The sequence below is a fragment of the Rutilus rutilus genome (assembly GCF_951802725.1).
Source record: "Rutilus rutilus genome assembly, chromosome: 3".
In the NCBI taxonomy this organism is placed as follows: Eukaryota; Metazoa; Chordata; class Actinopteri; order Cypriniformes; family Leuciscidae; genus Rutilus; species Rutilus rutilus.
Window position 1 is genome coordinate 21,337,109 of NC_140211.1, and position 23,481 is coordinate 21,360,589.

The 23,481-nt window shown below is 37.8% G+C and overlaps 2 protein-coding genes across 7 annotated transcripts in view; one reads left to right on the plus strand and one right to left on the minus strand.

Moving 5' to 3' along the window:
- Positions 1-9,548, minus strand: part of myo1ea (myosin IEa) — a 52,108-nt gene extending 42,560 nt beyond the window's left edge. For 4 of the 6 annotated variants that reach the window (XM_084405688.1, XM_084405687.1, XM_084405685.1 and 1 more), the window contains exon 1: positions 9,212-9,476. In XM_084405688.1, coding sequence (XP_084261814.1) covers positions 9,212-9,214 — 3 coding nt within the window. In that variant the 5' untranslated portion in view covers positions 9,215-9,476. Of the gene's footprint in view, positions 1-9,211 lie in introns of all 6 variants that reach the window. The other 2 variants (XM_084405684.1, XM_084405686.1) reach the window with 2 other exon arrangements.
- Positions 9,549-11,197: 1,649 nt separating this feature from the next.
- Positions 11,198-23,481, plus strand: part of mtmr10 (myotubularin related protein 10) — a 31,538-nt gene continuing 19,254 nt past the window's right edge. Inside the window, exons 1-3 of the mRNA XM_084405698.1 lie at positions 11,198-11,677; positions 12,697-12,757; positions 22,948-23,084. Of these exons, the coding sequence (XP_084261824.1) occupies positions 11,618-11,677; positions 12,697-12,757; positions 22,948-23,084 (258 nt within the window). The 5' untranslated portion in view covers positions 11,198-11,617. The remainder of the gene's footprint in view (positions 11,678-12,696; positions 12,758-22,947; positions 23,085-23,481) is intronic.

Below are 23,481 nucleotides of genomic sequence, written 5' to 3' on the forward strand. Positions count from 1 at the left end.
ATGAATAAATAAAAGCCTATGGCTAAGTTCATGGGGCAGATTTATGGTTATACCTTTTAGAGAGGTACAATCTCTCCAAGGATGAATATCAGGAAGGCTTTTACTGTGTTTGATATCCCACACAAAGACAAGCAGATAATAACCATTTCATGCAGCTTCTTGTGTACACAAACAAATGCCACCTCGTCATCTGGTTCAAAATAAAGGAGTGTCTCACAGAGGAGGCTGACCAAGAAATTCAAGTAATAAAATAATTTCCATACCTGTTTTGGACCTTGTAACAAGAATCAATATTTACTTTAAGAGCCAAACTCTTAAAGGGATAGATCACCTAAAATTGAAAATGTTGTCATCACTTACTCACCCTCATCTCATTCCAAACCTGTATGACTTTCTTATGGTGAAACATAAAAGAGGATATTTTGAAAAATATCTCAAAGGTTTAGTAGGGTGCAATGTTACCGCATTTACTTTCAAAATATCTTCTTTTATGTTCCGCAGAAGAAATAAAATGTCATACAGTTTTAGGACAACATTGAGGTAAGTAAATGATTTTTCATTTTCATATTTTAGCTGAACTATCCCTTTAAGAGCAGTATACATGGTGCCTACCGTACTACAAGTGTTCGGTAGCATAAATAACTTCTGCCTCATAAAACTGTCCCGTCAAAACAAATTTTCCACAGATAGGGGCCATATTACCAGCCCACATGTGAAGCCTGTAATGAGGTCATTAATCAAAGTCAGGCATGTGTGGGAACTTGATTAAACACAACAGTGAAGCTCAAGTAACCTCAAGCTATTTCGCTGCTGTCTATTTTGAGTTGATCTTTAAGAATCAAGAGCCCTGACTAAGCAACACCCTAGAGCACACCTACATAAAAATGAGGAGAATGCATCTAAATGCACAACCGTATGGAAGGGCCAGTCAGACAGGTCTACGGCAGTGGTATTTGTCAACGTCATCCTTTCAAACTGATCTAATATCAGTACAGATCTCGTGTCTACCGTAATTGTATAGACAGGGTGAAATGGGCCGGGAGACTCAGCAGGGATGGTTTGCTGTGGTCAGGCTTGTGTGCACGAGTTACTCACGATGGCAGACTCAGGGAAGAGTAAACAGAACCAGCAGAGGAATGTTTCGGATCAGGGGCTCTTACACATAGCCAACGGGAAATGGGAGCTGGCAAGTGACGAGAAGAAATCTCCCAGTTTCCAACTGAGTAATGGTTCTGATCAGAAACAGCAAACCGAGATCTCGCATTAGTGCCGCTGCCAAGCACACAGCTCGATCACTCTGATAGTAGTCAGACAGCTTTAATTTACTTAATTACTGAGGTTAAATGAAAGTACCTTTGCATTCATGTAAATAATTGTCCAATACTGTTTCAGGATGCGGAACAGGTCATGTTGTGTTATATAAAACATGTTTTATTACATGTTAGCCTATATCAAAATGAAGACTAACGTATTAATTTGGGAATGTGTTGATTTATTTTTTGCATAACACTACAAAACATCAACATTATCCATCTTTTATAATTATTTTAAAAATTCTTCAGACTTAAGGTGACAATTTCCATCTTCACCAATTACATAATATAATTACAGTTTTAATCTAAAATACAATTATAAAAATACATTTTTAGTGTTATATTTCGATGCCAACCCCAAATGATTTTGAGCTGTAGGTCCATGCCATCTTATTAAAAAAAAAAGTTCCATAAAAACCTTACCCTCTCTTCAGAACATTTTATGTTATTTGTTTGTTCTGGTCAAGGAACGACTTCACCAAAATATTCAAATAAACCATTTTTAAAACTTACAAAACTTAAAACAATATAGTGACTCATGTGACTCATTGCTCTGACAAAATCGATATAATCCCAGCTATACCCTGTTACTTTGCATGAACTGAATATATAATGTACTGAAAAACACATATTTGCATATTATAATTAGCATTCGGAAAACAGAAATGTAAAGTTTGCACTATAGGTTTACTGCAAAAATAAGCATGTATTTTTATTTAAAACTATTTATTACTTATTTTGTCTATGAAGGACAGAAGCTGAACACATATGCTGACCTAGTTAATTACATCGTGCTGTAATGAAGGTTCGACAAATTGAGCCAAAGTGGTTTTGAAGTGAAGTGAAGCCTCTAGCTTTTACGTAGCTCTTTCAGAGGTTTATCAAAAGCACAAATATTTACATTCCTCCAAACATGTGGATCAGGCACCGCACATGCTCAACTGTCTGATCTCTCAACTCATTTTGAAAATGACAAAAGAGTTCAAAGGCTCAGCAAGAGACTCGGCAAGAAGGATAACATTTTTTCATTGTTTTAAGCATCAAAACAGTCAGAAATTATTTCAATTGTTCTGGCCCTCATTGCCTGACATTGATAAAACACTGAGTGTTTATTCAATTTAGAAAAAGTTTTCTCCCATAATTCTTTGCATTGTTGAAAGTTTTTTTTTTTAATTATTCAAACTGCTAACCACTGAAAATAAGTTAAAACTAATGACTAGAAAACAATACTAGCAACAGCTTTATCTGGCAATGGCTGATTGGCCCTCATATGAAAGAAGAGCTTTGTAAATCATACTTCCTCTGGGAAATGACACAGGATAAATATGGTTGGCCTCATGCACTGTGGAAAACATTGAGATGACCGAGGCAGTTATGGGTCAAATTAAAGTCCTGTTCACACTGAAGATCTGATGGCTTCTACCTTTTTATTCAGCTTTAATATTCAACAGCATTAGGCAGCATGTCACTGTCTGCACTCCCATTGGCTGCTGCTGCATCGCATCACTCGTCAGCATAAAGCTTTGAAAAATCTTATCTTGGCCAATTATAGTCATTCAAGTGGTCAGCCAAAATCTTTATTCAGTCTATATTCAAATATTTAAACTCACTATTCCTTCATTGTTACCATTGTACCAATGTGTTGTCAATTACAACTCTACTATATATTTTGACAGCAGCTATGCACTGTTATCAGTGTGAAATATTCGTGAATATTCGTGAATCTCAGATTGTGTATTTGAGCCAGGACATTTAGATGTCTTAGTCAACTGAATTTCAGAGCAGTTTCCCATAATAAAGCATATGCAAATACATGACTAGGATACAGACTGAGACTGATCATGTCAGTGAACAAATACTGTATGTCACAGGCTGTGCTGGAGGAAAAAGAGAAACATGGGTTCAAAGAGTCACGGTCAGTTTTGCAGATAAACAGAGACACTGTTGAGCTAAAACTGAGCGGTTTGAGGAAACATTGCAGTAATATTTGGGCCAGAAATGCATAACATGAAGGTGAAGCGTGTGAATATTTAAAAAATGTTTTTAAAGTACGGTCTTCCTCATAACGTTTGTACTTGCACTCTTAAAAAATAAAAGGTTCCAAAAGGGTTTTTTCACAGCAATGCCATAGAAGAAACATTTTTGGTTCTCCAAGGAACCTGCCAGGGAACAGTTCTTAACAGAACTGTTTTTCTAAGAGTGTAAAACATTTTACCACTATAAACAACCTTTTGTGCAATGGAAAGGTTCCACTAAAACCATTAAAAATAATGATTCTTTAATGACATCTATCGTTCCATAAAGAACCTTTGACATCCATGGAACCTTTCCATTGCACAAATGGTTTCTTATAGTGGAAAAGGGTTCTTTATATTATTAAAATGTTCTTAACACCAAGAAAAAAAAAATCTTTTAAGAATTGTTCAATGAAAGGTTGTTTGGGGAACCAACATTTTTGGAACCTTTATTTTTAAGCGCGAAGGTTTTTCATGGCACCATAGATGCCAAAAAAGAACCTTTAAGTGTATGTCAGGAAAGAGACTGGCAATATGAAATAAAAAATTTTTTTATATATAAATCCTCTTTTAAACAGAGCACTGTTATAACCTTGCCTGTAATGTTCTCACTTGCATTTATCTCTAAGGCATGTGAGAATATTTGAACACAAGTCATTCTGTAGCCCTGAGTTGAGTTTGCGGAGTAAACACAGATTAGTCAGCCCACGGTCACCTCAACAGGAACTATACAGCAGACAGAAACACCAGCTCATAACTCGTTGCTGTTTTCTACTATTTCTTCACAAACAACAAAATGTAGTACAAATCGAATTCTACAATATCCAACTAAGATACTAAATATCTGTTTCAATCATTATGGCTTTTATTGCAGTTTAAACAAATTATGAGCTGTTCTATCAGTAAGCAAACATCAGCCATGAATTTGCACATACTGTATATTATTAACTAGAGACTTTTCTGCATGCATTCTGTCGGTTTATGAGGCACACAAGCATACTGTTTATCCACTCTCAAAACTGAACAATATTTGATATCATGTTTTCACCAGTCCCCTTGACCTGCTTTCAGAAGACGGTACCAGTGAACCCACATAAGAGACTAATTCAGATGAGAGAAACAGGAGAGGCAAGGTGAGAGGAGCCGAACGTGAGCTGGCAGGAGCACAGTGACAATGATCTCATTTTACAGCTGACAGCACATCTCACAAAACCAACTCCTTAAGGAAACTGGGCCTGCTCTCCATTAGAGTCTAATCATGTTTTTATGCAGATGAAGAGAGATTTCACATGGAGTAATCAAAAGAAAAATACTGTTAAAGGAACACGCTGGCTTTTTGGGACTTTAGCTTATTTACCGTATCCCCTAGAGTTAGATAAGTCCATACATACCCTTTTCATCTCCGTGCGTGCCGTAACTCTGTCTGACCCACCCACCGCTAGCCTAGCTTAGCACAAAGACTGGAGGTAAATGGCTCCAGCTAGTATACTGCTCCCAATAAGTGACAAAATAACCTTTTCCTATTTACATGTTGTGATTTGTACAGTCTGAGAATATAGTTCCCAGTATGTATACGGTTAGAAGATGGCTGTGTCTCATGTGACCTTGTTATTTGTACACGCTGTGACTATACAAATCACAACATGTAAATAGGAAAATGTTGGCGTTATTTTGTCACTTATTGGGAGCAGTATGCTAGCTGGAGCCGTTTACCTCCAGTCTTTGTGCTAAGCTAGGCTAGCGGTGGGTGCGTCATACAGAGTTACGGCACGCACAGAGATGAGAAGGGTATGTATGGACTTATCTAACTCTGGGGGATACGGTGAATAAGCTAAAGTCCCAAAAAGTCGGCGTGTTCCTTTAAAGCCGTGGCCTAGTGGTTATAGCACCCATATCCAGATTGATTAAAGCATTAAAGCGCTCATTCTTTCTCCTTCTCTTCACCTATGAAGCATTGTTTTTTGTTCTTTCTAAACCGCTTTTACCAATACATTTTTTTTTTTAAAGTCTCATGCTTACAGTATGTAAAATACAGTAAAAACTGTAATATTTAGAAATGACTCCAGTCTTCAGTGTCACGTGATCCTTCAAAAATCATTCTAATATTCTGATTCGGTGATCAAGAAACATTTCTTGTTTTGAAAATGCTCAAAACAGTTGTGCTGCTTAATACTCAGTAAAAGAGTAAGAAAAGGTGCTTTATAGCCTAAGCTGCATAAAGAAGCAGATACACTGCTGGCTAATCATAGGTCTGTAATCTCTGTATAAAAGTAGTTTATTGCGTTTGAACTTGTTTTGAGGATGGCACTCTTGGCATTGCTTGGAAGATCTTGCTGCGCGTGCTCTCAGACAAGATGCGTCTTTAGATAGTGTCATTGTTTGCTGAGTGTGACAAAAGAAATAGGGTGTGCGGAATGCACTTATATAGAAATGGTTCTGGTGTTTTTTATGTAAATGACTGACCTCGGCCACGCAGTCGCTCATTTAGAATACTTCAATTCATAAACATTAGAACGAGGTTAAGAACAAATTAATGCGCATACACACTTATTGTGAATTAGGCCGAAAGTTTTGGTGAGAAGTTCATATAAATACAAATTATTAGTGAATGAGACCCACTGACCCTACACTTTTTTGAACAGTATGTGGATAGGGGCGCTGTAATATGGGGGAAGGTTAGGATGATTCCAAGGGCACTGATCAAAGAGAGGGCCTGACGGTGAACATCCCTCCTGGAACATGATCACAAATTCTACAGAGGCGCCCCTGTATGTGGAAGGCTTGTAGGTGATGAGGATATGGGTGCTATATGGGTGCTATAACCACTAGGCCACGGCTTTAAAGGAACACGATGACTTTTGGGGACTTTAGCTTATTCACCGTATCCCCCAGAGTTAGATAAGTCCATACATACCCTTTTCATCTCCGTGTGTGCCGTAACTCTGTCTGACGCACCCACCGCTAGCCTAGCTTAGCACAAAGACTGGAGGTAAACGGCTCCAGCTAGCATACTGCTCCCAATAAGTGACAAAATAACGCCAACATTTTCCTATTTACATGTTGTGATTTGTATAGTTCAACAAAATTACTTTCATGAGCTCAAGAAAGTGGCTTCACTTCACATTTAACAGGGCTGAAGTCAATAGAAACCACCATTCAAAGAGTCACCACAAAAAAAGAAGGGAAAATATGTTAATCAACATATGGTGCATATCATAAAGAAAAGGTCAATAGAGATTTTTCAATTAAAGGTTTATTTCAGTCTAACTAATGTTTTCCTTCATCCTTTTCAACTTGTTCAGTAAACAAACCATATAAATCTTAACTTGAACACATCAGTGGAAATTATCTTTTATATCTAAACTACTGGGAGTGAAGTTCTGAATTGGATGTTTTTAACAATCTCAGTTAAGTGTAGTTCAGAACCAACAATAAAAGAGCATCAAAGAGGCCAGCTGATATTGAGGGATATTCATTGCCATGACTGTAATATGTTCATGTACAAAAATAACCCCCCTAAATGAAAGTACTGACTTATGGGGACCACAGATGTCAGCCATCCTGCTAGATCTTTCTCTTGTTTAGGTGAGGGCTGCTGACTCTTCCAGAAAGAGTCTGGATTCCTCAGCAATCCTGTGGCGGTGTGACATAGATGCTTTGAATAGGGGGATGTTACTCAGCATGTACCGCCCCTCTGCAGCTCTTAATGCAAAACATATGCTGCCATACTGACCTACTATTCAGGATCTGGCAGAGAAAGAAAGAGGACAAGAGGAGATAGTGCAGAGGAGGAAAAAAGAAAGTGAATCAAGCTACCATGCTACTACAGCTTAACCTGTAAAGCAACTTCTGAAATATGGAGACCAAGCAAACGGGACCCAGATAGACACTGGAGAAGAAACAAGAAGAACAATCGTATCTTGCTTTTGTGGCCTTGTGTTCAGCCTGATCGTGGGCAATATGGGCAAAATGTCCTAATACTATACACAAAGCTTTTTGAATTATTTTTCTAAATTCAGCAGATCAGGCATATAGGCTATAGGTAACTGAGTGATATATTACAAAATCTAACCTAAATTGCTCTTTCACAGCTGGTAAACATCATAAAATTAGGTAATGTTGTGTAACTGCTGGTTCAGTTTTCGGAAATCATTCCATATCTTTGAGCTGTCATGAGTAGAGTCGACTCATGAGTAATGAGTAAAATGAGTACTTTTGACAAACTTTGTAACCAAAATGAGTAAACTCATAAAAGGACACTGACGTAAAACTGCAGTCAAAACAAATACAGCTCAAAACTCCACCTATTAATTACACACACACACACAAACATATAAGTATAGATGCCTGTAGGTCATACCGAGTTTAGCATCATATGTGACATTAGAAATGGGTGGAGAATTCACAAGCAGGATAACATTAAAGAATAATGCTTGTACACACTAATCACTGTTGGTTTTAGCCTCATTTATAGAAGCTGTCAGAACATCTTAATGGACCACTTATAAGTATCTGTAAAATTGTGACCGCATTAGCACAGCCAACCACAAGTATCCTTTTCTTTGCATGAAAATGCTTTATGAAGACCGAATTATAATATTGTAATACTAAATACCAGAGGCAGCACGGAGAAAAGGTTTGTCCCATATGTGCAAAGCCCAAGGGAAAACTAGTTCTACCGGTTACATGGCTTGCAGAGAATGTCTCAGTGTGCGCTGAAGAGATGGCTGAACTGGATTTACTGGTTTTTCACCTGATCTGTACCAGTTCTTTACCAGCTGACAGGCCGAAAAGGACACTGAATGTGAGACAAGCAGGGTCTGTGAAAGCATCTTGCCATGGGATCTGGGATCATACGAAGCCGAAAACAATCAAGCGTAACATATTGCTTGAGGAGCTATGAAAAACGGTGTCGTTTTCCACCTAAACAAGAGGAAACGGTCTCATTGTGGACACACGAATAAGCACACACACTTATTCAAAGCAGAACCCAACCCATCCTTATGGGCATGAGTACGGAAGTGAGTTTCACATGCGACAACATTTATCTGCATCTCTCTGTGTGCTGTAACCATGGACACTAATGTGTGTAACGTGCAGTTTTCCACTATTACGTATCACTAAGTCAGGATGACATGAAAGAATAGGCTATGTTAATAATGAGTGAAGATCAAAATACTACAATGTGTGTAACTGCCACACTGATCTGAGAAGGTGGAAACACGATAGTGATCACTATCGATTCAAGCATGTCTGAAGCCTCAATAAACACACAGTGCCAAAAAATAAAAAACATAAAAAGAGAAACTGGGTTGTAACCGGGACTAGTATAAATAGCTACAACCTGTTCAGGAGGGCTGGGACAGGGAGGCTGTTTCTGTCTAAGTGAACAAGAGATGCAGGGCAAACAATAGCTAAATATGACACACAACTGAGGGTGTTTGTCCAGTAGACCAGACACGACCTTCATGATATGTTCATAATAATAACATGGCCATAGAATAAAAAAGTAATCTTAAATGTGCATAAGGTGCATGTACATTTACAAATCCCTGATAGGCCTATATTTAAATATCTGTAATTCAAAAAAAAAAAAAAAAAAAAAAAAAACTTTAGTAGAAGTTTTTACTTGTTTTGATCACAGTGAAAAGCTTTTTATCTGAATTTTAAGCATTTATGATGCCAAGCAGGCTACATTTATTAGTAGCCTATAAGATTTCGTTAATGATCACATCCATAGGGATGAGACTATAGAAAGAAGTTGAAAATAATATCATCAAGCATCAGCATTCTGCATGTCGATAAGGATGCTGGAAGCAGAAGCCCTTGTGTTTATCTCTGTAGGCGATAGGCGACTGTGATGAGAAATACATTTTCACTCACCATTTTTTTATTCGTTTATCACAGCGCAGCCGATCTTCTGTTATAATCCGTTTTGTAACTGTTTATTAAATTAAAATAAACCTCTTGAAATTCTCGGTGTGATGTCACTGTCTCGTTTGGCCTCTCGTGCTGTTTAATGTCTCCTCAGGACCAGTGTCGCCGCTCCATACTAGTGTACACCGCACCGGTAAACTCGAGCGCACTGACTGACTGACTGTACTGCAGTGAGCGTCTGCTCTACAATACAAAGTTAAACTTTGTGGCTGCTGCTGCTTGACGGAATCAAAGAGGCAAACAACCCATAAATGGAGAATTTCGTGCGTTGCCTTTGGCCAATAGGAGCGCCGCGCAGCGCAGCGCGTCATTCCGAAGGGAATCCCACCAGATGATTTCAGGCGTATTAAAGCATGTCCTATATGCGCAGTGTGGCTGCGTAAAATAAATGACTACATCACTGCAATGAACTATTAAGGCGGGCATACACACACTGTGCGATTTTCGTCTGTCGTGCAGTGTTCGTGCAGTGTACAGGAGGAAACGAGAGGCGATAAACCTCTCACGACCGGCAATCGAATGGTCGGAAGAATTTCTGGCATGTCAGAAATGTTGGTCGCTCCGCGTGACTATATCGCACAGTTTAAGGAAAGCTACTAACCGATTGCCCTAAACTCAGTGTTTTTTCCCTCACTGCGCCTGCGCGAAAACAGAAGTTTAACCGTTTCATCTGCAGCAAGAAAGAAAATGAAAGCGGGAGATCTTAATTTCGGTAGCTATCAAACTAGCTACAAATTACTGTTGCTTACCTCCAGTTTGTGCTGCAAAATGGATAAACCATATATTACCCACGTCTTCCAAGCCACCTGCGATAGCTACCGTGCCCCTTTAATTTGTTAAACAATGTCCATGTTAAACAAACTGTTTTTGAAACTAATTATTGCAGTGTTCGTAAATATTATAGACTGTTAATAATTTTAATTATAGGATCTAAATGTTTTTAGACAATTTTCAATGAGGAGGTATGTAATCTTTTATTGTAATCAAATTAATTATAATAGCCTATCAATTTAATAATAAAAGTAGGCCTTCCCTAATAATACAATAACACTAATAATAATTTAATACATACATTGGAAATGCTAAATCATCTTAATATTGATAGCTGATGCTTGTTTTGACAATATATCTGGATACATATGATTTTAAAATGATAAGGATTTCTATAGCATCATGTGACACTGAAGCCTGGAGTAATGGCTGCTGAAAATTGTAAACATATATTTTTTAAAAAATAGAAAACAGAAAATTTAAATTGTAATAGCCTAATATTTTACAATATAAACACACCTGAACCAGCTGATCAAGTCCTTAGGCATACTAGAAACTTCCAGGCAGGTGTGTTGAGGCAAGTTAGAGATAAACTCTGCAGGACAGTGGCCCTCCAGGACTGAGTTTGAACAACCCTGGCTGCTCTAGTCTAACCCTACCCATAACTCTATCCCCCCACCCATAAGATCCACAAGAGCTGGAGCTGGACTAGGTCAAGCTCAACATGACGTTCAGGAAGGGGGAGCTGGAAGTCAAGCTCTGTGGCCTAGAGACTGTGTGTGCAGGATTCAGATCACTCCAGCAGATGGCGCTAAGAGTACAATAATGCACTCAAGCCAAAATATGCACAATATGAAAACTATCTATTCATGCATGCTGTTTTTGACATTGCAACGCAATTGCGAATCATTTAAATAGTGGGCTTTTGAAATAATTGTAAATGTGTTCTCTGCATTCGAAAATATACATTTCTAGTAGGCTAAATTCCCCCTCAAAGTTTACATATTCACTCAAATAAATGTGTTAATGTAAATATATTTTTTCTAATGTTATGGACAATTTGAATATTTAAAAACAGAACGCTCCAATGGTCCAGAGGGCTCGCCATAGCTCACTCCTCCTGTTTTTTGTGGTCCAGAGCTCAAGCACGCTGCACCTCCCCATTTCGCCTTTAATAAACATGGCTGAACTGAAAACGGACGGTGAATTATAGGACTGAGCCCGTCTGCACACCACCACAGGACACACACACACTCAAACTGTTGAATCAAGAAGACTGAGCATGACGTGCATGTTTAGAGTGGGAAACTAAAGCAGCAAAAGTTTGAGTTTGACAGCCGCTAACGAAGAGACTTCAGCGGGACAGACCAGATCCAGCTGAGATATTACTGCATGCACAACTGAGACTAAAAACTGCTTTTGCATTTATGGAAATTATGCATGTAAACACATCAGCTGCTGAAGAAAGCCTGGATTTAAAGGTCTGAAGTAACCCAAAACAGTTTGGCTTACATTTTAAGAGTTTTAAAACGCTCTTATATGGATTTACAGGTCGCATTTTTGTGAAATCGTCCGGTTTAAATGATGTTCTCCGGTAAACAAACGAAGCCTACTTTTAAGTCGTATCTTCCTCCACTTCAGGTGAGTGAGACACTAGCATGCTAACGACTAGCAGCTAAAGACAGAGTCATTAGTCTTATTTATTAAACTATTGAAACCTGTGTCACCACATATGTTTGACATCTGGACGACTGGTAACCTCATACTGTAGTTCAGTCTTCACTTGGTTTGATGGTGGTAACTCCGTAACCCAGGTGTCAGCTGTTCACAGTGCTGTTCACTTTGTTAGTTAGTTAGTATCCAAAAGGACCACGGCACTACCGTGTTTTCAGACATGTAGAATAAGATGGGTGAAGATGCCTCCTTTAAGAACAATGTGGATTTACTTTTAAATTGTATCATATAGGCTAAATTTAGCATGTGCTGGACGATGCATCAGCCAGTGTGTTAGTAAGGAAAACAAGAGTAGCGAGGTGTTTGAAATGTTCATCTAACTAATGGAATTATTGAATAATAACCCCATCATTTACAATGAAATATAGAATTATGGTAACACTATTTTTACAGTGGCTTGTTTCATGTAGTTTCTGTAGTAATAACTATAAATTATGCATAATTGCATGCAATTAACCCTAAATCAAACCCCAGTCCTAACTTTACAGGGAGACATCTTACTTTTATCTTTTCAGATTAAGAAAAGTTGGTTTCACTTTATTTTAAGGTGACGTAGTTACATTGTACCCACCTTATGTAAGTACTAAGTTATATTAATGAACTACATGCACTTACTTGAGTATCGGTTAGGGTTTATGCATGGTTATGCATAATTTTATGTTATTGCTATAGTAAATAAATGTAGTAACGTGTAACTACGTCACCCAATAAAGTGTTACCAAAAAGTTTTAGAGTACACATAATCCAATGTCACAATTCACTATTTTCCAGAGACACATAATTAGATCAATTAACAATTTGACTGACTAAATGTGACACCATCTATGGTGAGGAGAAAATTGTCAGAGTAAAGATCTAGTCAGGACTTTCTCTCTCAAATATTTGAAAGTGGTTATGTGATTTTAAGTGTTCTTAATGTTTCACAGACTGATTCAAAGAAAAGTCCTCAACTGCCCATCAAGAAACTAGAAGCAAAACTTCTACCAGGTGAGTGATTTTCAAAACTATTTCCTTAGAACCATCACCACTCAGAACCATCACAGGGTTGGAGAGGTGTGGCTTAGTATTTGAAGATTTGGTCTGGTAATTGAATGTAGGTTCAAACCCCTGTGGCCTTTTTTTTTACAAAGCTGGTTTCAGTGGCTACCCAGTTAAATTTGAGCAAACTCTGGTTTTTCGAGTTCAAGAAGTTGGTCTGTGTTCTTCGCCGTGTTATCTTACACTACATGGCTAACCTGCTCTGGAGCAGGTTTTATTCTGGGTAAGACATTGCAAATTAAAACTGGGGCCTATACCATGAACCCAATTTAGGTGGATAGCCAGGTATGTCTCAGTAAACCTGAGTTTGTTTAACTACCATTATGGTACGGGCCCCTCTCCTTAATACAGTGCAGTCGCCCTGTCCCATGTGTAGAAAAACACCCCCAAAGCATGATGCTACCACCCCCATGCTTCACAGTAGGGATGGTGTTCTTGGGATGGTACTCATCAATCTTTTTCCTCCAAACACGTTCAGTGGAATTATGACCAAAAAGTTCTATTTTGGTCTCATCTGACCACATGACTTTCTCCCATGACTCCTCTGGATCATCCAAATGGTCATTGGCAAACTTAAGACGGGCCTTGACATGTGCTGGTTTAAGCAGGGGAACCTTCTGTGCCATGCATGATTTCAAACCATGACGTCTTAGTGTATTACCAACAGTAACCTTGGAAACGGTGGTCCCAGCTCTTTTCAGGTCATTGACCAGCTCCTCCCGTGTAGTTCTGGGCTGATTTCTCACCTTTCTTAGGATCATTGAGACCCCACGAGGTGAGATCTTGCATGGAGCCCCAGTCCGAGGGAGATTGACAGTCATGTTTAGCTTCTTCCATTTTCTAATGATCGCTCCAACAGTGAACCTTTTTTCACCAAGCTGCTTGGCAATTTCCCCGTAGCCCTTTCCAGCCTTGTGGAGGTGTACAATTTTGTCTCTAGTGTCTTTGGACAGCTCTTTGGTCTTGGCCATGTTAGTAGTTGGATTCTTACTGATTGTATGGGGTGGACAGGTGTCTTTATGCAGCTAACGACCTCAAACAGGTGCATCTAATTTAGGATAATAAATGGAGTGGAGGTGGACATTTTAAAGGCAGACTAACAGGTCTTTGAGGGTCAGAATTCTAGCTGATAGACAGGTGTTCAAATACTTATTTGCAGCTGTATCATACAAATAAATAGTTAAAAAATCTTATATTGTGATTTCTGGATTTTTTTTTTTAGATTATGTCTCTCACAGTGGACATGCACCTACCATGACAATTTCAGACCCCTCCATGATTTCCAAGTGGGAGAACTTGCAAAATAGCAGGGTGTTCAAATACTTATTTTCCTCACTATATATATATATATATATATATATATATATATATATATAATTTATAACAATTTGGTGGTTCTGATGGTTTGCTTTTTTGGCTGTTCAAACAGCTGCATTTTTGGTACATTATGAACTAACAGATGCCCGCCTCTTCGTTGCCATAGCAATCAGCTGTCGTTGCCTTTTTTTCTATTTTTACCATTGCATCACCAATCAGCTTCTGCTGTTGTGTGGTGAACATGTTCTGTGCTTCTGGCAGGAGAAAAGTGTGTATGACAACGAGATAAATGAAATAGAAATGATGTCTCAGTCGTCTTTAGAGATCAGTTGAACATGATATTCACAGAGGTCCTTCCTGTATACGGAACAGTATCTTATCCAACCCGTTTCCTGCACTTGTGCAGCCTCTGAATTTTTAATGCGTGGCCTCTCATAAAGAGCCTGTGATCTGCCTTGGTTTGTTGTGTTTGGGTTTTGATGCCAGCTGAAGAGTTTACAGAGGGTCTACTTCCCTCTAGAAGGCATTATTAATGCCACACTTCCTGGTTTGTGAACTGTAAATAGAGCAAGTATGTGTGGCTAAGCTGATATTATTGACATGATATTCATTTTGTGGAACATTAAAAGAGAAATCTTGAAGTTATGTACTGGTCACTGATCTAGAGATTGGAGCTACTTCATAAGTCACAAAATCACCATAAAAGTGGTCATTATGACTTATTCTCTAAATTCCATGCCTTCTAAATCCCTATGGTAGCTTTGAGTGAGAAACAGACCAAACTTACCTCTTTGTTTACTGATAATCTTTCCTTTAAAGGGGTGGTATAATGCCCTTTTCACAAGATGTAAAATAAGTCTTTGATGTCCCTAGAGTGTGTTTGTGAAGTTTTAGCTCAAAATACCCCACATATATTTTTATATAGCATGTTAAAATTGTCACTTTTTGAGGGTGAGCAAAAACGCACTGTTTTTGTGTCTGTCCCTTTAAATGCAAATGAGCTGCTGCTCCCAGCACAGGGGGCGGAGCTTCAACAGCTTGTGTCCTGAAAATTTCAAAAACTTTTAGCCTTTTATGTTCAAACCGGAGTCAGACAAAGATGGAGAGACTCAAGAAGAAGTGACAACATGTAGACAACATTTCTGAATGGTTAGGTGATGAATTTATGTAGCTTATGTGTAGTTATCTTCTAGTCATTGATTAGCATATTCTGTCATGATAATCTATATATCGCGTTCCCGGGGGCGGGGTTTATGTAAATTCTAGGGTTGGTGATGTCACTAACCCTGGAGGAATGTTGTGTAGTCCCTACCAGCCGTTTGTTGTAGTCCTTAAAAAAATATTTCTTTAAAAGATAATATCTCCCCTTTGCTTTGAACTTTGAGCATTGTAACTTTGCAGATGTTGTTTATTCTCAAACAGCAACATTACACACTAACTAAAGTTAGAAAAGTGAAATCATAATCAACCACCTCTTTAATGTTAAAGACCCCTGTGGTGAAAATCAAGTTTTTTATTGTTGTTTATATGTCTATGTGGTGTTTTTTAATATGCTTCAAGACAAACCATGTGCAAATTTATCAGTCAACACCAATGTTGAGTATTTTCTCCTTAAAACTGCAGTGAACCAAGACTGTATCAAAAACAGTTTATAAACGGCTGTTTCCTACCGTCACAAACCTGTAGCCTATCCCGTCAACGTGCGGGGCGGGGATTTTTCTATTGCTCTGTGGGCATTTTAACACAGTGAACACAAAAACACCTTTATGAAGGGACAGGAAAAAACGGGTATATATAGCAATATAGCGCGTGAATATAGCGTATACTAAATGAAGCAAGGCTGTAGAGATACATTTCAGCTATTTTATGGCATGAATAAACTCTTTTCACAGGAAAAAAAAAACATTTAAAAATGTCATATTGATTATCAATGATGAGTTTTAAGGGATAAAATTATTGACTGCAAAGGGACTTTCAGATCTGTGACCTGTATCAGTCCAATCGTGACTAAATCATTTATACCAGTGAACTGGATCAATTGATTAATTAAAAACTGTTATTCACAAAAAAATGCTTACATTTTCATCTGTTTCTCATGAAAAGCCATTGTTTGGTTTCAGAAGATTTGGAATATAGCATATGAATCATATAGACCTCTCTTATGATTCTTTTTTAGTGCTTTTGTGTGTGTGTGTGTGTGTGTGTGTGTGTGTGTGTGTGTGTGTGTGTGTGTGTGTGTGTGTGTGTGTGTGTGTGTGTGTGTGTGTGTGTGTGTGTTTACGCTTTAAAATTCGTAATTCTTTGTAATAGCATGGAAAAGAGCGAGCAGTGAATAGTGTGTTCCATGGAAGAAAGCAAGTCATATAAGTTTTGAACAACATGAGTGTGTAAATGATAACGCTGGAATTAATTTTGTGTGAATTACCCTTTTTAGTCGACTCTTGTACAGAATGAATAATTTGTTCTATGGCAACAATGAGTAAAGTGTATGCAGCAGCCTTGCTCTTGTGTACTCTGCCTAATTTAACACATTCAAAACTAGTTTAGTGCTTGCTAAATCAGTTGATCAGTATCACGACCACTTATTTTTAGGAGACTGTTCTATCCCATCCTGGTTTTAGAAATGGGATCTGTTATCAAACCTGTTCCTGTATAATTACCATTGCCAAGCACACTTGCATAGGGTGTGTACCCGCCTTCTACCTTTAATCCTAATGTCCGGGTTCTTCTGAATATAGGCTTCATGTTCTGACAGGTGGTTTTAACCTCCCAGTCTAATAAATATAAAGCTTTGCTTTTTGTTACCTTTCTTAACCGATGCAATGGCAGATCTTTAATATTTCCAAGCCATTCGTTTTGTTCACCCCAAAATTTAAATTCTGTCATTAATTATTCACCCTCATGTCGTTCCAAACCCACAAGACATTCGTCCATCCTCGGAACACAAATAAAGATCTTTTTGATGAAATCTATCCCTCCGTTGACAGCTATGCATTCTACCACTTTGATGCTTCGAAAAGTTCATAAAGAGATCATAAAACGAATCCATATGAATTCCAAATTTTCTGAAGAGACAATATTGCTTTATATGATGAACTGATAAAAAAATTTATGATTAAACTCACACATCAATTGTGGTAAACGGAAGCTCAAGCATGTTCGCTTGACGTGCAAGAACTAATGAGGTTCAGTCTCGTGTTCATTCACGTTTGAGCTCCGGCAAAAGGTTTGTTCTCGCGCGTCAAGCAAGTTAGATTGAGCTTCTGTTTATGTTTGCCGATCAATGTTTATATTTGAATAAAAGCCTAAATGAAATTTGTTCATCATATAAAGCGATCGTGTCTCTTCAGAAAATTTGGACTAAACCACTCAATTCATATGGATTCGTTTTTTGATCTCTTTATGAACTTTTTGAAACATCAAGGCGGTAGTTGCATAGCTGTCTATGGAGAGTACAGAGAGCTCTCAGATTTCATCAGAAAGATCTTCATTTGTGTTTCAAAGATGAACGAAAGTCTTGCGGGTTTGGAACGACATGAGGGTGAGTAATAAATGACAGAATACATTTTTGGGTGAACTAACCCTTTAACAACACGTGTCAGCTCCAGCTTTGTGATGGTGGAGATCTTAATGCATCCAGACAGTTTCTCTGTTCCTAGAAGTGTTGGGAAATAAACAGAAAGGCTGTAGTGCTGTGGCGTCTCGGGAAGTACTCTGCGTTCACTCCTTATAATTAAGCCGCACATCATGGACCTTCCCTGTTTCCAAAATAGACGTGCTATGCATTTTTTAGTTCCTCATCTGAAATTAAAACAAAACCTCCCTTGTCACTGTGTTTTGTGGACTGTGGTGATAGCAGGGTGGCACACGGTGAGGTAAAATGTATTCAGAAGCTTGAATACTCTAGCTAGTGTGCAGTGTACACCACAATATCAAGGGCTGGTTCCTTTACCAAGGTGTTTTTTTTTTTTTTTTGACCAACAAAACCATTCAAAAGTTAGGGTTTAGTGACAAATTTTTTGTAAATATCGCATTAAATTGATCAAAAGTGACAGTAAAGACATTTATAACGTTACAAAAGATTTCTATTTCAAATAAATGCTATGAAATGAACTTTCTATTTATCAAAGAATCCTGTAAAAAAAAAAATCTATCAAGGTTTCCACAAACATTAAGCAGCGCAACTGTTTTCAACATTGATGATAGGAACAAATGCAACTTTGCCATCACAGGAATAATTTTTTTTTTTTCTATTTTACAATAGAAAGCAGTTATTTTAAAGTGTAATATTTCACAATATTACTTTACTGTATCTTTGATCAAACAAATGCAGCCTTGGTGAGCATAAGAGACTTCTTCCTAAAGCCCCAAACTTTTAACAGTTGTGTATGTTGTAAATTCATCTATGATAATTTAACACTTATATAATGTTTGCAATGCACATGAATTATTGTGAGCAGGGCTTTTTGAAGTAAACAGATGTTTCAGCTTTAAGCTTTTGAGACCACAATATCATTGTGTCATATAAAGTTATTTCGTCATATAAGTAGTTTTTATTTATATTTCACTCACTCTTATTTGTTTTTCTGTTTTTGAATTATTTTCACATTATTGATATAATAAATTGCGGTTATTAAAATTGTTCTATTTTAAAATAAAACACACAAAACTCAAATTAGTCATTTTAAATACAGGTGAATTTCAGCATCCTAAAGTTATAATGTACGGTATACAAAATAGATATACATTTGGGGATTTTCTAAAGTTATGAAATGAGTGTTTTTAAACTATAACTTGAAGTGAGCATTAAATGGTAATCAAAGGCAAGTTAGGCATAACAATTATTCTTGATGCATTCTACTTCAAAAGGCTTTCTGTGTTGTAAAGAAAAAGAAAATAGTCTGTCTTCGTCAAACTCTGTGGATTGTTTTAGTCCTGCATTTGGTGACATTTTAGTAGAGTGTATCCATTCAGATTGACCTCCTACTGACTATTCCATTTAAACCACTCTACCACTCCCTACACACATAGAAGCCTAATAGTGCCTAGTCATCTCAACAAAACATGGCCATGGATTTGTCTCATGAATGGTGTCTTTTTACAAACCCACGCACACATCTCTCTCTCTCTCTCTCTCTTTCTCTCTCTCTCTGTCACTCTCTCTGTTAGGCCTCTTCTTGTTATCATGTTGCTCTGATCCATTGAAGTGTGACTTTTGCAGCACAATGCAACAAGAGAGCATTCCTGTGCCGAAATCGATCCGACCTTAAGTACACAGTTTCCTCCACTTGCAATATTTAGCATCTTCTGTCCCTGCTTCAGCCATAGAAACAATTTTATACTTTAGCTCTGCTATAATTATTGTCCAAATTCAAAGAAAAACACAACCCAAGGTGTTCTGGTCAAACATGCCACCAGCTTAACAAGCTTAACCCCCCTTTTCTAACAGGATGTAAACACAGGAAGCCTGGTCACATGGTATATCAATATTTTATGCTGTTATTTTAAGAAATATTGTTTGTACAGTTTCAGTGTGGTGTTGTCTTGCTGCATTCATCTAGTGCATCTGCCAAACTACCATGTGCATTTCCTTCCCATCAGCAGTCTGGACTGATCTTTTGCCGTTTACTGGTTGATTAGAGAGGATGAGCTGCTGGTTAATCCCTGTAGATTGCTGATCAGACTCACGTTGATATGTTGTCATGGCCGTTTACAGACCAGGCTGCTTGTGGAGCGGAAATTGCGAGTGGGTGAACGCCTGTGAATATGTGAGTCATGAGAAGATGGGTGATAAGAGATTGTGGCTTCATACCAAGATCTTAAAGTCCCTCTGTAGTCAATAATTGTATCCCTTAAAACTCATCTTTGATATCCAAAATCACATATTTAAATGTTTTTTAGCTTAAATGTAACCCTACACCCTTGCTTCATTTAGTACGCGGTTCTATGAATATTCAGATTAGCCCTGCCTCCACTCACTTACACCAGCTCAGAGATACACTCGTTGGCGGTCACACGTGGTCGTAGTTTGTGATGTCAGAAACACCAGCGATTTAAAATTGCGTTTTTGAGACTGTCTTTGGTTCACTGCAGTTTTAAGGAGAAAATACTCAACAAGGGTGTTGACATGAGTTTGCACACGGTTGGTCTTAAAGCACATTAAAAACACCACATAGACATATAAACAACATTAAAAACGTGATTTTCACCACAGGGGAACTTTAAGACCTGTTCACTCACACCAAGAACAACTAATGATAATGATATAGTTCATTATAATGATAAATCATTATAAATATAAAAGAATAGCTGAGTCCTTACTACAACTATAACGACAACAGAGACTGAATGAATGAATTACGACGTTAAGGGAGGAATTTGCAGCTTTACTCGCAAAGTACAATTACTGTTCATCAATAAGGTGAGAACCAGACCTGTTATGAATCTCAATATAAAGTAATAAAGATAAGATGTTTATTGTAATGTTGACAGTAGTGCACACACAAGTAGTATCTGTTCAATTCTCTGCCATGGTTAGCGAGACCGCGCCTTAGTGCAATCGATCTGTGCACGAGCCCACCTCTTCAAGCGGGCCAATGCACGACCTTACAGGCTGTGAAGGCCGACATGGAATCCGTAGACTTATTTAATGTATCTGCTCTCACTGTAGAGAGAGAAAAACACAACATTAATATATTAAAATGGAAAAATGTGTTAAACTGATTACACTAACTGAAAGCATTATCAGATTAACCAAACTATCTAATAGTTAAATATGCAAGTAGTGGTGGATGTTTAGAATTTTGTTAATTAAGACATTCAGAAACTTCAGAAAACTACAGAGCTTTCTCCAGAATTCTGCAGGCTCAAATTCCAAGCAGGTGCAGTCATAAACTAATCATTTTTCTCAGAAAATCAGCTGGCTGACCTACTGGTTTAATGGCTTGACGTTTAGTGAAGTGTTCACCTATATTTTGCCACAGTGCCCAACCTCCATCTTAGCTAGCCTGTTATCCTGCCCTACTGTAACCCCTGAAACAGTCCCAGCTGTGAGACAAACACTGCTCACTGCGCTCACACAAGAGCTGGAGTTTGTTTTCTTCTCCTTCACTCTTTCTCTCAGCAGCTTGATTATTCTTCTCCAATATACACACATCTCTGTTCATTTTACCTCTTAATGTGACTGGATGCGAAAAGCGGAGGAAGTGCTATGTTTAGAATGAAGCAATGTGGGTTTCTTTATTTCCCATGTGTGTGACTTATGTTGAGTTCAACCAGAGACGGAAGTAAAGATGTTGGCTGCAGCCCGCAATTTTAAACCATGCTCTGAATTAGTGTACTTTTGACTACTCAAGTTCATTTTTGTTTCCCCTCTTAAATGTTTTGTTTATATAGATTCAATAACGATGTTAAAACTTTAAAATTAATATCCATTTTCAACACTGTACATTATGATGTGTTGCCTAGTAGCATTTAAAACAATTGATTTTAGGTTTTAACATACTATAACATCATAACTATTTTTTATTTATTTAGACCTAATTGTAATTTCTTTTTAGTATTGGTCATTTATTGGTTATCTGCCATAACATAACACAAATAATATCCAATATATAATTATTATATACAATAAATAGTGACTGTATAATTATGAAATATATATACAATAAATAATCTTCCAAAATTAGAATATTTGTGCATTCCTATTTGCTATGGTGTCAAAGTAATGGTTCCCTAGTTGAGGCCCGTTCACACCAAAAACATATTTGCGTCCAAACCAACGTTGTCAACATCGCCTTCTGTTTACTCTGAACAGCGTGCGCTGCAGTTATATTGTCTGCCATTTTAAATGCTCAAGCTCTTTAAAGTTTGCTGGATTCTGTTCAGCTGTCAATATTTTTATTGTTCATCTGCTAGAAAAAAAATAATTCTGAAAGTGATTCCAACTATATCGTTCATCTGTGTTATCAGTATAGCAGCTGTTTGTGGACTTCCCTATTCGGATAGAATTAGAACGCTTATAAAACTTTATAGTTATTGTCCTTGGTGTGAACGTCTCTTTAGAATTATATTAGATCCACTCTAAATACTCAAAAGCTCAGCATAGACACTGGCACCAATGAGTATTATTAGTGCAAACAAAAGTCTCTGTCCCAAAACCTGGTGTGTTTCTGCATCCTGAAAGCCTGTGTTGGTTCCTGGTACACCTGCCTTTGAACTCTGCTCATTTCTGGTTTGTGTAAAAAAAAAAAAAAAGAGAGAGAGAGAGAATGTTCAGGACTCTCAGCATGCATGTGCACTCTCGGTACATGGTAAAAGTTTATGTGACTGTTTAGTCAGCACAACAGGTCATTTCTTTTAATAGGGCATACTTTTTCAGCCAACATGAAAGGAGTCTCAGCAGTAGAGCTTCTCAGGAGAGGGTTTTCCCTGGAAGGCCATTATGAAGGGGCTCGAGTGTGTGTTACATGAGTGGCTATTGGATAGTGATCCAGAAGTTGCTTCTGAACTCTGCCTATGTGGAGAGTGCAAAGTCTAATAAGACTCTGCTTGTGTGTTGTGGAGGAACTGTAGTGTTACAGCTTGTTTATTTAGCAGCCAGAAGTGGTTGATTGCAGTTTCATTGATGTCTGTTTAGCTCTTGAAAATTTGCTGGAGCAGAGTAGAACAAAACAAATCAATGGTACATGTTAAATGCAAGCATGGTGAAGCACCAACATCTATGTTAAATATGTTAAAAATGTGAGCTAGTCATCCTTTGCTCAGCTGATTGTATTATTTTCCTTTCCTCTAAATCTCACTTCCTTGTTCCTTCTTTACAGGTGAAATAGTTGTGAATGAGGCGAACTTTGTAAAGAAATGCATCGGCACAGAAAGCTGTCAGGATGGCCTCTGGGGGAAACTTGTGTGTACCAACTTCAAGGTTTCCTTCATTCCCCATAATTCCTTGCCACTACAGGTAAGCTCAGATTTATCTGGAAGTCAGTATTTATCTGCCTTGATTTGGAAGCCTATTGCCTAAAGACATATTTATTCAAAGAAGCCTCACAGTGACATTAAAGGAGAACTCCGGTCAATTTTAACATTGAGCTCATTTTTTTGTACATTTGGAGTGCTGTCAATACAGAGAACAACGACAAAAATCGGTGTTGCCTACACCGAGTTATTCTATTTTTAAAATTTGCACCCTATTGACTTCAATGGGGCAAGTAGTAAGCCTGCTTTTTAGCCTCTTAACATCCTTTAAGTGTCATTACAAGTGCACAGAAAATGTGAGTGATTCCTTCCGAGTGAACACGGGTGGATCTGACTGCAGTAGATGTTAGAGATATTAATAAAAATGAAGTTAATTCAGC